The sequence below is a fragment of the Esox lucius genome, chromosome 1 (assembly GCF_011004845.1).
Source record: "Esox lucius isolate fEsoLuc1 chromosome 1, fEsoLuc1.pri, whole genome shotgun sequence".
NCBI classification, from domain to species: Eukaryota; Metazoa; Chordata; class Actinopteri; order Esociformes; family Esocidae; genus Esox; species Esox lucius.
Genome location: NC_047569.1, coordinates 12,415,235 through 12,431,560, shown reverse-complemented (window position 1 = coordinate 12,431,560; position 16,326 = coordinate 12,415,235). Strand labels below are relative to the sequence as shown.

The window sequence follows — 16,326 nt, the reverse complement described above, 5'->3', positions numbered from 1 at the left end:
TCTGGACTGGGTCTGACTAAATGGTGATACAAGCACTACATGCAGGAGATGATGTATACGCCAGTAAAGCCAAGGACACTGTGTGCAATACTCGGAAACAGCAGCTCCACTCCCGTTAAGACGGCAAACAGGAAGGGTTGTGGAGTTATCAGGACATACCAGTTTAGGGAGTGGAGTACAAAATATCAAATATTAAAAGATCACAATGAGTCAGCCGAGCAGATTTTTAAATAAGAAGTAGAAAATAATGTATGAAAGTGTTAGATGATGAAAAAAGGTTTTGTCAAATGGATTATAGTCTGATGAAAATACATCAGATAAAATCACAGCAACTGCAATTCAAAAATCAAAACGTTTTCAACTAAAAACATACATTAGATCGTAAGTAGTTTTAAACATTAGATCGTAAGTAGTTTTTAACATTAGATCGTAAGTAGTTTTTAACATTAGATCGTAAGTAGGGTTTTTGTATGTGGGGGGGGCACACAATCATGAGGTGCCGGATGAGCGAGCAGGGGGGTACCCAAAGCTGCTGCTGCGCCTGAAGTCTGGGATGGTGTCCATGGGCTGGAAATGAGACGAGGGATGTACGTGGGAGGAGTGAGGAGCGGAGCCGTGTAAAGACGTGGAGGACGAGTGGAAGTGGGAGGAGTGGGGCTGACGGCGCGGCAGGGGCGGGGAGAAGGAGGAGAAGAAGACAGAGGGGTGCGAGGCAGTCGAGGACAGGGGAGGCAGGGGGAGAGCCTCGAACTGTCCGAAGGACTGGCTGCGCGACTGGCGGAGGTTGGACCTAGACGTGGGGGGGTGGGAACCCTCCCCCTCTACCAACCTCTGGGAGCCCAGGGCCAACTGGGAGTCCAGGTGACGCTGACGCAGCGACATCATGCTTGGAGCTGCGGACAACACAGAAAAACAGAGAGATTAACAACCCCTCTCTGATTCAACCATATAGACAGGATGGAATCAGACGACGGGGGTTGGTGGGGGGGTCTGGCAGAAGACTCAGGTGTTCATGTTTCCAGTTCAGTAGTGCACTAGTGTTCGTTTTGTGTTGAACATCTCAATACTTTATTAGTGTTGACCTGTGTTACACGGCTCAGTCGCGTACTGGGGTTGACTTCTGTACGGAGCACCTCAGGGCTGTTGGTTTGGTCAAAGAAGCAAGTGATTGACACAGCCGATGGAATGTTGAAACACCTGGGCCTTAGTTGTGCCATAGATGAAAACCACAGGAGGAATTAGAAAGAGGGGGGGAAAGGAGGAAAGGCACAGCCTACAATTGAAAGCCCATAAGTTTAGCTGGTGTTTGCCAGGGGTTTTTGCAGAGAGTGTAAAAAGGAAATATTTCACCTTAATCCACCCAACCCACTTTAAGCCAAAACACTTATTAAATCAGTAAAATCAGACAGTGCCCATTAAGACATTGGAGTAAACACCATTAGATACTGGGGAGTGAAACAAGAAGAGCTTGGGGAAGGGGAAGAGGGGGACGAAGCTGAGGGAGAAGACTGTATCGGACAGCTGTACGGCCAGGGCTAAGTGGACCTTTTCTCTGGCCATGCCCATCTACCGGCCCTGCCCCAGAGAGTGTAACGGCGTGTGCACTGACGGGCTTCAACGGGTGGCGGGGGGTTTAAGCGGAGAGAGGATAAAGAGGAACAGGGAGAGTCCGGGGGTCAGGGAAGAGGGCATTAGTAGCTAACAGGCCAACCAGAGTTCTTCCACAGGGACTGGCTGTCCACGGACCACGGATCACTCCCTCGCTGATCCTTCAGCCATGGTGGGTCTGGGGTTTGACCCCAGCAGCCAAAGACCGAAAGGGAAGGCGTTGGGGGGGGGGAGAGAGAGGGGGGGGGGTGTGGGAGGAGGGGAACGTGTTATTATTGTGGATCAGAAGGCCGCAGTGAGAGAGGACTACAAGTAGACTGCATTACTAGAGCTCAGCTTACCCCTGCAGTTAGTATCAGATCTTCTCTCTGGGGCTGTTATGATGTTCATAACTCAAACACTGCCCGGGAGAGCTACATTAGATCTGGATAACAGGACACCATAACACACGCTAATTTACTTTCCATGATACTATTGTGTTATAACAAAATCATGAATTCAGGCTAAAACAAGGCCAGGAGAATTAGAACTGGAGCATGTCGTTCACATCGTAACGCCTTTCAGAAATCATATCGGTATTAAAAGCCATGACATAATTCTCCATTTAAAAAAAGAACCATACTCCTAAGTTACCAAAACCAGTTGAGAAATGTGTGCCCACAAGGAAATTATTATTATACAGCCCTTCAACCTTCTTCCTGGAAACCTACCCTCTTGTAGGTTTTGACTCCAACCCCGATTGTAATGTAACCCGATTTGGCTTATCAACCAGCAAATTATTAACATCAGGTGTGCTAAATTAGGGTTGGAACAAAAACTCTTAGCACTCCACGAACAGGACTTGGGAGTCCCAACCTAAAACAATAGAAAGTCAGGCTCTATGAAAGTACACAAAACTATGCAGCACTAAACATGAATGCAGGCACTATTGTGACTTCCTCTTCTCTAAATATAGAGCTAAAGCCTGCTAAAGCTTCTTGGGGTATTAGAAGACCGTGGCCTTTGGTAGAAGGTACTATTACTTCAAGTTGAGCTGCAACTTCAGCTATGTCGGGCACATTCCAATGGACATATTAGGAGACAACAGCTAAGAATAGATCAGCACAAAGAGTTGGTGTCATGAAGGATTTCTTCAAAAGTTCATTTTCCACAGCATGGGATATCAGCACAGTGCACATGGTTGTCCTCACCACAGAAAGGACCATCGTGATATCATATCAAAGAAACACAAACAGCCAAAAAGGATGGAAATAAACCAACTGAAAACACGCAGAAAAACCCCAAGATTAAAATACAATTCATGAGGCAAGCTCCATAAATATGTGGATGAAGACACCATTGCTGCTTCGGCTCTGTTCTTCAGCACTTAGGACTTGAAATGATACAACCAAAATGGCTTTGAATGGCTGACTGTCAGCTTTAAATTTATTTCATCCACACAGGCTAACATATTCAATATTAATATAAGTTTTAGCACATTATGTAGTTGTTGGAGGCATTTGCAGTTTCCTGACTATTTAGTGTGCAATAGAGAGTAATGTCATTTTAGAGTTAACTGTATTGCAAATTATATTTCTGAACGCTTCAACATTAATGTAGATGCTACTATGATAAAAGCTTGATGAGCATAAAGCTTAATGAGTAGTGAGCTATGGTGATCGAGAAAGTTAAAGGCAAAGATTGTACTCATCATTGTGAATAATAGTGTGTGGGCATCATATTTACGCCTCTGACTTTCTCACATAATTCACGATTCATTCAGGTTTGTGTAATCATGGTAGGGTCCACAAAAGCATTTCCATTTGAGCAATTCAGCAGACGCTCTTCACCAGAGCAACTTACAATTCTATATTCTTCTCTGATAAGTTGGAAATGGAAAGAAATCTTGTCTTTGCATCACATGTTCATTCTGAATCTGTTTCCTAAAATATAGGACTATGTGCAAAATGTGCTGTCACTTGTAAACAGTTCAATTAATTTGAAAGAAAACAAAGTCTGAAATGTGGCAAAACTTCAGAGACATTTCAGACACAGTCAAAACAAGAAATAAAACCTGTGACTGGCCCACTTTGAACCACATGGTATGTACAAATTTGCAAACACATAACACTCAATTACAGAAATGCCCTGAAAGATCATATATATGGCTGTACCCTAATATTCATTTGAGCGTTGACATTTGGATTTTCCCAGAAGGCCCCTTGGTGTGTTTAGGGGTTCTTTTGCTAGTGGGGCCGAGGGAGTCGGTCAAGTCCTTACATTGTAGAGTCCCGGGCGCTATGATGTCCTCGTCCATGTCGTCCATGTCGTCCGACATTAGGAAATGCTGGGGCGTCGCCCGGCCGCCCATGAGGCTGGGGTCAATGTTCAGGGTGGAGGCGAGGGAGGACAGACCAGGGTTGTTGACAATGGTGAACCCAGTGAGGATCTCAATCTGCTGCCAGCGGTGCAACCTCTCTCTCAGGGCAGCCGTCACCTCACCCAGGGCTTGCCTGAATGGGGCGGGCACAGACAACGAAGATGAGCCCGGAGCACAACGAGCGCACGGAAAGACAACCAAGCAAAAGACATACAGGCTTGACGACAAATGGCAACGCGCAGACCGTTAAACTCACTTGGCGGTCAGAATTTGGTGATCAACGTTATCCAGACAGGAACTGTGGGCCACGTGGAACGTCCCGAAGATGGTGTTCCTTTTCTTCTTTATCTTCTCGGCCTACAGACACACACGGACGGACACACACGGACGGACACACGGACGGACGGACACACGGACGGACACACACACAGACACACACGGACGGACACACACACAGACACACACGGACGGACACACACACAGACACACACGGACGGACACACACACAGACACACACGGACGGACACACACACAGACACACACGGACGGACACACACACAGACACACACGGACGGACACACACACAGACACACACGGACGGACGGACACACAGACACACACGGACGGACGGACACACAGACACACACGGACGGACGGACACACACGGACGGACACACAGACACACACGGACGGACACACAGACACACACGGACGGACACACAGACACACACGGACGGACACACAGACACACACGGACGGACACACAGACACACAGACACACAGACACACAGACACACAGACACACAGACACACAGACACACAGACAGGATAAAACTTTATTCCCAGATTGTCTAACACCACCCTCTTAAAGGGTCCAGTGGTCAACTGACAAGGTCAGGAACATATCGCCGTGGCGTCTCACCCCTTCTTTGGCCACCAGTAGCTGCCTCTCAGCGTTCTGCTTCTTGATGTTGTAATACTGCACCTCCACTTCGTGGGTGAGCTGCAGCCACTTCTGGAGGGATTCCGGCGGGGACCAGCTGCAGCGAGACTCCAGCTCCTTCTCTGCCTTCTTCAGGGCCATGCGTACCTGTGGAGCACCACACATAGTAAGAGGGCGGCCTCGAAGACGGCAACGAGCGTGCGCGCGCGTGTGTCACACTGCGACAGATCTTTCTGCAACGGGGGGGGGGGGGGGGGGGGGGGGGGGGGGGTAAAAGCCAGGACACTGCTTTGTCTCCTGACAGCCTTACTTTGAGCTGGGCCGAATTATTTCAGCTGATACAGGCTGACAGGCCTTAGGACACATTTTAGGACATGACAGTATGGCTTTTTCCTGGGACCTAACGACAGACAAAAGTAACTTTCTAAATCCTCCTTAAAACAAGGCCACGGTTGTATTGCACTACAGGCCCTGAAGCTGTAAATCTAATCGGTATGTCATTCCGAGACAGATTCGACACATTTTGGCAGCTTGTGTGTGAAAACGGATGAAGAATGTTAATGCACTTTTGATGTAAAAAATATTATGAAAAATTCAGCACGCAGTCCCTTTCAAGGAATCAGGCATATTATCCTGCAGATAGAACAGGGTGCTTTCTGAGGCCTATTTAGCAGATTCAACTCCGCATAATCTAGACAGGTCACTTCAGAAATGAGGAGTGACTCTGGCTTCCTCCAGCTGACTGCACCGTGTTCTCACCAGATCACAGCGATACGAGTCGACTGACAACAGAGCATGCTGTGGGAGCCACCTGCTCGGCCGGCCTGCGTGGGCAGACCCCGGCTTGTTCTCCTGCCAATCTCCCATTGAGCCTAGAACTGAGTGGGCGTAATGCCGATCTGCATCTGACACATGGAAACCAATAGCAGCCTCTGGAATATGGAGCGGTTAACAGGGTTTTAGTGGGTTGGTGTCTCCTCTCAGGCTTTACTCTTATAGGGCTGTTACTGGCCTCAACCTTGACAAGTAACCCCCCTCCCACCCCCCTTCTCCAAAGTGGTACAGTCCAGTACCTGGTCTAGCTCCTCCTCTGCGTATTTCTGCCTACTCAGCTCGTTCTCTGTTCCCTCGCGGAGCCCCTTGAGCCGCTGGGCCTCCTGCTTGGCACAGTTGATCTCATCCCGGAGCTTCTGCTCCAGGTTCACCTTCTCCACCTCCACTGTGCGGTGCTCCTCCTGGGCTATCTGCAGCCTGAGGGGAGCAGGAGGGACGGGGAGGAAAGAGAGGAAAGAGAGAGAAGAGATCGTAGGGGGAAATAGTTAAACAGACAATGAAATGCATTAAATGTTATCAGCAAGGACGGGAGGTTTTTCACATGACCTGACCAGGAATCATTTGTAATCATTGACTCAGCAAACAAAAGAAGAGCCTGTTTCTTTTTACTACCAGAAGGAAGGGAGAGACTTGCATGCCTGCATTGTCCTCAAACAACCTGGATTTGTTTTTCAGGGACAGTGTTTATATTTTACATTCAAAGGGACTAGAGCAGGGGTATTAAAACCCATGCCCTACAAGGTCCAGAGGCGGCTGGTTTTCTGTTCTGTCTCATCATTCACTACACCCGCCTGGTGACCCAGGTCTAAATCAGTCACCGATTACTGGGAACATAGTACTTCACAATGGTTTTTTTCATTAGGAGAGGGGAACAATCAGCCAACTGGAAGCTTGGGATGATCCGATGGCCATGATAATATGAGGGACAGACTGGAAATCTAAGCAGGACACGTGGTTACTGTTAACAGCACAGGACTGAGGGCACCCATATAACTTCCCATCAGAAAAACAGCATCCTACGCGGGACAACGTCCCCATCGCTGCACTCGGTCACTGGGATTTGATCTTCACAAGAGGGGAAAACACCCCCTAACTGGGCAGCCAACACTACTTCCAGTAGCATCTGGTCCCCCATCCAGGGACTGACCAGGGCCAAACCCTGCGTAGATTCAGAGGCAAGCCAGCAGCGGGATGCAGTGTGCTATGCTGCTGGCCAAACAGTCACTACACCAGACTTAGCTAGATGGCTAATGTTCTTAAGGGCAGTCTGCGGGTAACATCCATATTCAACACGAAGGCGGTGTTAAAACTGGTACAGTACTGGAAGACACTGCTGCTTTCAAACTATCTTTAAATGAAACAGTTGAACTCAAATGTGCAGTTTCAAAGTTGTTCAGCGAAACAGAAGAGGATGGATTACAGTTAAGCAGCTGCTCTATAAACTGAGCCACAATGCAAGCCCTTGAGCAGTAAGTATGCAAGTCTATTATGATGGAGCAAGTTGGATCAATTGTGTGCAGACAGAAATGACAGCTAAGGTTTAGAGGGCAAAGGGCCTCTGGCAGCTGTCAGGACATGGCCAGACCGGGGAATGGGGGCACAGCGCTGAAGCAGCGCCCAATAACGGGCGGTTTGTGTTAGGATTACAACGCTTCCATTCTCCCACGGCAGAACATGCTGCAGTATCAAAGTGGACACATGGTCTATTAGTGCCTCAGACATGACTATATAAAGACCAATACTGAGGCCATTTGTGGGACTACTGGCTTTGTCATCAGCGACATGCTGGGCTAGAATCGCTTCACGTCCTGCTGTCCTGTGAGTAGACGAATGTTTAAGGAGAAGGGCCCCACAGGGACCGATATAGGACTGGAGCTGAAACATTTCATAGACTGTTAGGCAATGTTTTAAAGACAGCACAACATACGTTTACAAGATTATCAGCGTTTGATCAAAACAGACACCATGAACAGCATTCCAGTACCTTAAAGGAATTTGAATCCATTACGTTTACGCAAGAGAGGGGGAAAAAGTATCTATCCATGTCTGACAACGGACTTTACAGGAAGTGAGGTGAATTTGAGAGGCGGAAGGAAAGAAAGGCGGTGTGATGCTGTTCTCCACCACCAGAGAGCAGCCTCTTCTTTAGAGGAGTTAGAGGCGGTGGCAGAGGGCTGTAGTCGTGCCGGTGACGGGCGGGGGGGACGACGAGGACGACGAGGACGACACACGGGTGCTGAGGAAATGTTGACAGCGGGCCCTCCCACTAACGCTCTCAACCCTGACCTCTGTCAATCGCCGACTAGCTCCGGCAGGACACACCCGGCACGGCACTCCACAGAGAAAAGCCCTCCGACTCCAGGCCGGGCCACACCCACCATAGGGTTCAACAAAGGACTTCACCACCAACCAGCCAACAACACCATCTATTTGCAACACTCGCAGCGCTGGCTAGGTATCTTGGGGGTGGTTTTAGATTTGAATGAATGGCATCTTCGCCGGGTGATGCTCGATTTAAATCAATATCCTTTATGAGCAATGGGAGCAAGGGCACTGGTGCTGTACTGTGGAAGGCTGCACCCAAACAGATGAATGTCAAAGGCCAAAGATAAAGACGTTTGAAGGCCATACCCATCATGGTTGTCATTAAATGTTCCAAACCAGAATGAGAGATGTCCAATATGTCTCTCGACCAATGTGCGGAAGATATCCTGGATTATCTTTCTACCAGCTGCTATCTGGCCACACTTTCAAGGCAGCTCCTGCGGTCAGATCAAGTGTCCCAGCCTGCAACTCAATCCAGTTTTAACAGCTTGGGGACAGGAAGAGGAAAGGAGACCGCTCGCCCAGGAGCTGTATTTCACCCGGCTGTTTGCTTTGGGTGACTTTTACAACAAAGGCCGGTGCTAGGCATGACCTATACACACTTTACACATGTCTGCTCTACCGCCAATCCCATGTGGTTGGAGGCGTGTGGCAAACTGAGTCACCACTAAACAGGAACATTTAATGACATGGGTGCCGGATATGGTCTTCAAACATCATCTTTGCCCTTTGACATTCATCTATGTGGGTGTCCTTTCTTCCACATTACATTGCCGCAGCCCATATTTGGTCTAACAGAACAACATGCAAACTTAGTGAATTTAACACTGAGCTGGGTTCACAGCACTACTTGGGTGACAGAGGGCGGGGTTTGGCATGAGCAGGAAGCAGCCGCAACAGAACAATGTGAAGCAAACATTTCACACTGCCGAGTTGGTTACAAAATAGCTTGTGGTTGAGACATGCCAATATTTAGCAATTTCTATATGAATCAAATTCACTGTGCTGCCTCAAAAGCAGGCATTTCAATGGAAATGTCAATGCTAATATTTTAGAACCAACTCCTAAACAAAGAAACAGTATTCATGTCAGTCAGCTGTTGTAATGTTCTTCTCATTGGGTTCTAAAAGAGGTGGATGATCCATTTTAATACAGTGCATGTGACCCAACTAGGCATTGGTTCCCCTTATCTGAATACCACAGCAGCAGTGGGTGATTTAATCCTAGACAACATAATTTCATGGCGCAAGGAATGGCAGAGATGTCCCACCATCACAGCACCGCTAACCGCTACGTCCAACTGACTGGATGTTACATGAACTGCCTGGGGAGAGGGACGTCCAAAGCCCAGGAAAATCCCACCTAGCAAGGGTCTGGGAAACGCATTCAGAATCTCTGACCTCCCAGCAGCCAGGACATCTGGTGGTGCCTCTTTACAGGGGAGATGGGGAAACCTACGTCAAGGACACTCACCGCACGAGTAGGAGTCGCTAAGTTGTTGTGGGAACGCGAGGCGGCGTGTGTGTATGAGTCAGCATGACGGAGCCGTAGCCCAGCGGAAGGTTGTGAAATGAATCCATCTCCAACCAGCCGCCATATTCAGTGGAGGCCATGCAGGCATCTGGACAGTCAGTCTGCCTGCCTGTCAGGGGAATGAGTTTGACCCTCCAGGCTTGTCACCCTGCCATGGAATGGCCAACGAGCACCGTTTCCACGGACACCCTACACCGAGACCCAAGACATACTTTTCCTTTTCTCTGTCGCCACCCGCTAACGTTTCTCTGTCGCCACCCGCATGTGTGCACGCACGCACGCACGCAAGAACAAGAGGGTTTTTATAGGACTCGACAGAGACTGACGTGGTAATTAACAAGGCAGCAGAGAGGAGGAAGTGGAGGTGCTCTCGTCCATTTTAACCCATTTGGAGAAACCAATGAAAGACTGTACTGAGTGTTGTTGCCAGGTCTGTACACAGAACAATCAGAAATAGGGTTCATTGAGTTGAGCCTCAGAGAAAGGACTCAATATCTTTCTTGTGTTCTAGTGTAAAAACGTCAATAATATCGGGGGAACTGACCATTTCAGGCCAGTTTTCTGATATGTTATGAAACAGAAAAAAAAGCTGCCCTCCCTCCCTATTTGGACACAAAATGTCCCTATCACAACAACATTAATGAACAGGATGATTCATTATTTGAAGAACAGAATAATATGACTGAGCTGCAAACATGCTAGAGCCACAATCCACACCACCAAAAACAACATGGATGGTGCTACGAAATGACAGCGGATAATAGACGGGTTGGTTGGTTAGCAACACCGGGGCAAAACAAACAGGGTGGTTTAGTTGGTTGACAACAAGGGAACTATATTTAGTCTCCAAACACATATTGGAAACAAATACATTTGCTAAATGAGCAGATACGGTCTCAAATAACTAGTTGCAGATGTAAGCTCGTACGCTAGAAATCTGTTTGCCATACTATCACAGAGCTGTCAGCATTAAAGCAGTACAAAACATCTCGGAGACCAAAAGTTTGAAGACATGATGTCAGAGGGACAATAGGGGTCTTTCCTCTCTCTTTTCTGTCCCAGTGACTGAGAGCAGTGAAAGGGGCGTTGCCCTGAGTAGGGGGACGTCTTTAGGATGGGAACATAAACAGGTGTGGTCACTAAAGACCCATTGCACCCTGAATATTTTTATTTTTTAAATCACCTACAAATGTAAATCAGGACAGAAACCGGTTTTATCTATTGATGAGGCATTGTTCAGTCCATCAGTATCTCTCTCTGATGAGTATGGTTAATGACTGCTATAGCTGGAGAATGCCTCTTATGACCAGAAACAGTAGACATTATTCCCAACCAGATGAATACACCCTCTACAAAAAGGCAACTGTGACTTTTACTCAACGACTTGACAACCCACACTGGTTGAGGGTTAACTTCCATGCAATTGCTTCTACACTGAATTCATTCCCCTTCATGGTATCCAGATTTTCTCTCATTCCCTTGGTTTTCCACACGGTTTTGCTCTGGATGAGAGCGTCAGCTAACTGATAAAATTTAAGGATGTGTAAAAGGAGTCACGAAACCAGTAAAAAAAAAATTTAATTAGCTAAAACTCTTTGCTTTACAAGAAAAAAGAGAAATTACATCCAGCCCCCCACCAGCTTTGCCAGAACACTCAAACACTCAAACATTTTAACCCATTTGGAGAAACCAATGAAAGACTGTACTGAGTGTTGTTGCCAGGTCTGTACACAGAACAATCAGAAATAGGGTTCATTGAGTTGAGCCTCAGAGAAAGGACTCAATATCTTTCTGAACCTTTAATCCGCACAATTGTTTGCTATTTATTTCAATCTGAGACTCTTTCCACTACAGTGATTTAGCTGACTTAAGTGAGAAGCGTTGTGCAGAACAACAGCTTCTGCAATCGGATCCTCTTGCACCAACCAGAGTACCCACAGATGTTTTTACAGTTTGCACGTCCTTGGCGGTGTTTAGAACCAAACTCCTTGTGCTGAAAGAACATTCAGTCACGTGGCAAGGGGCAGGGTAGCCAGCGGACAGTGACAGAGACATCGACTCACTTCTTCTGAAGATCAATCAGGCTCTGTTCAGCCCTCTGCAGGCCATCCAGGTCGGTGATCATCTTCTTCATGTGCTCCTTGGAGTAGCGATTCTGGATGTAGGCGAACCAGCAGCCACCTATGCCGATCACTATGGAGACCACCAACATGAAGTCCTTCAGGTGGTTGTGTTTGGTCACTGGAGGGGCAGAAGGAGTTATGTTAAAGAACAGAGTGAGTGCGCTAACAAACAACACAGCAGCCTTGGTCTCGCCCCCATCAGGCCCCTCAGGTGAGAATCTCGGCTTAGAGGTGTGAACGATCTCTGCCATAATGTCGCCATCTTAAGGGACTCAGAACAACCCCATTCCACAATGTCACAGTCAGATGCCAGAGAGCCATGGAAACCTGAGAAATTGAACCGCAATGGGTTTAAAAACATGATCCATCATCATAAAACACTGTCTCTTAAAGCTGTGAAGGACAGCGTCCGCAGGGGCGCAAAAGGGATAAGGTCAGAGCAAAAACAACACTTGGTTCCTGGAGTGAGGCAGTAGAGGAAGTGGAGCCGAGTGTCAGATAAATCCTGGGCCTGGCAGGGCTCTCTATACAACCTCCCAGAGGGCCAGCATGCCAACTAACAAGCCTTCCACACTTGACTAAGCTGTCATGAATGGAACAAAGACCTCCCTTTGCATCACTGAAGAAAAGACCCTCCTCATTCACTCCCTTTGATTTCACCAACGTGGAGTAATGATGTAGTGCTGGGCTGCTCATTAGGGGCAGCAACCTTACCTGCCCCTCAGTCACGCGGCCGTGCCTTCAGTATACTGTCCAGTGGAACGGGGTGGGGGGGTGTCGGACTAGAACACGGTACTAGGAGGGCCGAGCTCAGCTGTTCTGGGTCCACAGTAGACCCCTCTGGCCAGTCATCCATCACCCACCACAGGAAAACTGCCACCATTGGTGTTGTCATCATGACATTTCCATACGGCGTCCTCATGTGCAGGTTTGCCACGGGTCCGCAGAATTTGAATTTGACTCGAAAAACGACGGCAGATTCATTTAGAAGCCCCGGGCTCAACTTTAACACTACATTGTAAGGTTGTACTCTCGTTACGGTGTCATTACAATCATTCACATTTGACACAGTGTAATAGAATCAGTTCCATGCACAAGCATGCTGGCAATTTTACACGTGCTGCACTGCCGCCTTGCAAGAATGCTGAAAAGGAAGTCCAAAAGGACACGCTAAAGATGTTTAATTAACCAATGAATAGGGCATGACTTGGCACGAAAATGAGCCTTAAACAGGCCCGTGAAATGGGTCCACTTTGGTAAATGTGTCAACCATTGAGACCAGTATCCAGCTCTGATAGGACCTAGTGGGAAGTGTCTTAAAATGCTGTTGCCAAGGCCAACCTGTGATTTAGGTCAGCAGGAGCGTTGTGGCTTCCTGGCTGGGGCTGTCATGTCCAGACCCCCCCCTGACACCGTTCCAGCAGAGGCTCTTTGGTAAACACACAATGACAAACGCCAGACACAGACTCCAGTTTTCCGGCTGATGCTCCAAACTCCTTATAAAACAACCTGAATTCTGCTCAGTTTCCGGCCCTGGCCGTTTCAAGTGCCACACTTTCATGTCCCTCCTCCAGACGCATAGTGTGCGTCGCACTCTCATCCTCTAATATGCCCACCAGACAGGACTTCCAGGCCAGAGGACACATTGACATCTCGGTTAACCTGCATAACCTGGTCATGGATTCTCTAGAATACCATTTACTTTAAATAGACAAAAAAACATGTCCTAACCAGGCGCTAATTATTACTGAGTTTCTGCAATGTGGTAAAGCGGCTTGACGTGAGAAAAAGCAGAACTAGCAAGTTGTGGTTACATGATCTATCATCCCGCCGTTAGTCCAGGGCCTTGTTAAGCCGGAAAAAGCACAGAACTAGGCTCCTGTTACCTTCGCTATCTCTCAGTGAAACGCAGCAGCCTGAAGGTGCATTACATTTTACAAACCTTCGCCAGGCTGCAGGGCTAGAGGGAGCACCGGGGAGCCTACCCGGAACATGCGCAGATCTGCTAGCGAGGGTCTACACAAACAACTTCAGCCTCACCCTGAGTCCATAACAACAACTGTGTTAAAAAAGACCACCAAGGACACCAGACCCTAAATGGCCAAGGCCATCACCCTCATCCCGGAAACCCCTGACCCAGTCCAGAGAGGTTCCACTATTCATTCCTCCATCGCAGAGGTTGCAGATTCTTATCGATCCCAAGCTAAACCTCAGTGACCAGGCAACTCTGAACATGGACGGAGTTTAGGTCGTCCCTGTAAACAGCCAAGTCACTGTTGCTGATATCATTTTGTATTAATTCTGTCATTCCTTTCCATGGGATCTCTCCAGTCCCAGGAGGCTGACACTATTTCAGAGGCTGATAGGACACTCATTGCGCCGCTTCACTACATTCAGTTTGTCGCGCCCTGTTCTACTGGAATGGGTGCATGTGGGAACCTGCAAAGTCAACAGACCAGGTGGTTTCCTGTAGTGGGCGGGGTGCTGAGAGAGTGTGGGAAAGGATGGTGCATTTGTTTGTCTCAGCGCCAGAGAGGAGTGCCTAGAATACCGATCAGCTCCGTCGGGTTACCTCTCCCTGTATCTGCTCAGCCTGGCTTTAGGTACGACACACAGAGCACCTAAAAGCCTTTCCTAAAGTGTAGACCCCTATGAAAGTGAGAATATTGTTAGTTATCAAAAGGCATTGTGGCAGAAATGGATTACAACACACAATGGATCAACAGTTCTTTGTGATTCAGGAAGAAGGCTTATTGAAGCTAAATTACTAAATCACTGAACTAAACCCAAAAGACGAATGGCATGATATAGGAAAGTGCAGATTGGAACAGATCTCCCAGCACTAAAAAGTTTCTGCTCAAGACTAATGAGCAGAGGTGGGAGGGTTTTTGACCATCCCCTAATCTCCATTAGGAAAGACCAAGAACACGTTTCCATTCACAAACAGTCCCTCCACTATCCAACTTAAATCTTCACTATGAGTCGGGCTGAAAGATAAACATGGTTAACAAATTGTGTAATGCCAATATAAAAATAGATTCTCTACTTACTGGGAGGGGCGCCGAACAGCACGGTGTCCAGGGCCTTGAGCTGTAACTTCTGGACGTGGCTGCGATCCAGTATCTTCAGGATGGACATGGTCAGAGTGGTGTTCTTCACGGCCAGCCTACGAGAAAAAGATGGTCAAGGTCGCCGGCGAGACGCTACATTCACACGAACAGAGAGGGTTGCTCGCAAGGGGCCGCGTGGATAACCAATACTTACCGGGGCATGACACTCCCATTGAACTGCATCTTGCTGAAGGCCTCCTGATACTGGGGCAGCTCCACGTAGCCAATGAGCCACTTCACCACTTCGTCCACGGTCCAGTTGTACACTACAAAAACACAGCCAGGAGTGTTACCGCCACAGAGCCCTTTCTGACGGGCCTTCGCCGGTGGCCTGCCAACACACACACACACACACACACACACACACACACACACACACACACACACACACACACACACACACACACACACACACACACACACACACACACACACACACACACACACACACACACACACACACACACACACACACTCTGCCATTCTGCTTAATATTGGAGGGGCGTCGTGGTGAGATGGAGCGCTTCCCGGTAAAAAAAACACTTTGACGTATCCTCTGTCATAACACACTTACGCCGGATCACACGCTGGCAATCGGTCAATAAAAGCTAGAGTAAAGGGAGACAGGACTGGCAGGGAGTCAGCAGGGTAGGTGTAGGGCCGTCCGACCAGCTGAGTTAATGGGCTTCTGCAAGCTGCCGACATGAGCACTGTTCTCTGGCTGCCAGCCAAGGGTGCCCCCCCCCATGCAGGGAAGACTGCAACTTGGCCCTGAGGAGTATCAGAACTGGGGTGAGCGATGAGGGGAAGGAAAGAGGAGAAGGGGAAGGGGAAAATGAGTGAAAGATGGGAGGGGGCGGAACACGAGGGATTAAGCGAGAGGGAGACAGTGGGACCAAGAAGTGGAGCGGGAGACAGTGGGACCAAGAAGTGGAGCGGGAGACAGTGGGACCAAGAAGTGGAGCGGGAGACAGTGGGACCAAGAAGTGGAGCGGGAGACAGTGGGACCAAGAAGTGGAGCGGGAGACAGTGGGACCAAGAAGTGGAGCGGGAGACAGTGGGACCAAGAAGTGGAGCGGGAGACAGTGGGACCAAGAAGTGGAGCGGGAGACAGTGGGACCAAGAAGTGGAGCGGGAGACAGTGGGACCAAGAAGTGGAGCGGGAGACAGTGGGACCAAGAAGTGGAGCGGGAGACAGTGGGACCAAGAAGTGGAGCGGGAGACAGTGGGACCAAGAAGTGGAGCGGGAGACAGTGGGACCAAGAAGTGGAGCGGGAGACAGTGGGACCAAGAAGTGGAGCGGGAGACAGTGGGACCAAGAAGTGGAGCGGGAGACAGTAGGACCAAGAAGTGGAGCGGGAGATGAAGGTGGGACCACTGAGGGGTGTACAATAGCGTGACATCAGAGTTGACATCACAAGGGTTATCCCAGGAGGACAAGTGGATGTCGATGATAAATCAGTGGTTGTGGTTGTTCTTCGTGAGGTGAGG

At 48.6% G+C, this 16,326-nt stretch overlaps 1 protein-coding gene across 4 annotated transcripts in view; it reads right to left on the bottom strand.

Moving 5' to 3' along the window:
* stim1a (stromal interaction molecule 1a) overlaps positions 1–16,326 on the bottom strand; it is a 34,743-nt gene that overhangs the window by 3,379 nt on the left and 15,038 nt on the right. For 3 of the 4 annotated variants that reach the window (XM_029122312.2, XM_034291605.1, XM_034291608.1), the window contains 9 exons: positions 14,990–15,101; positions 14,776–14,891; positions 11,666–11,843; positions 5,984–6,161; positions 4,890–5,057; positions 4,224–4,324; positions 3,868–4,100; positions 1,712–1,786; positions 830–893 (listed from right to left, as the gene is read on the bottom strand). In XM_029122312.2, the coding sequence (XP_028978145.2) occupies positions 830–893; positions 1,712–1,786; positions 3,868–4,100; positions 4,224–4,324; positions 4,890–5,057; positions 5,984–6,161; positions 11,666–11,843; positions 14,776–14,891; positions 14,990–15,101 (1,225 nt within the window). The remainder of the gene's footprint in view (positions 1–829; positions 894–1,711; positions 1,787–3,867; positions 4,101–4,223; positions 4,325–4,889; positions 5,058–5,983; positions 6,162–11,665; positions 11,844–14,775; positions 14,892–14,989; positions 15,102–16,326) is intronic. The other variant, XM_010892864.4, reaches the window with a different exon arrangement.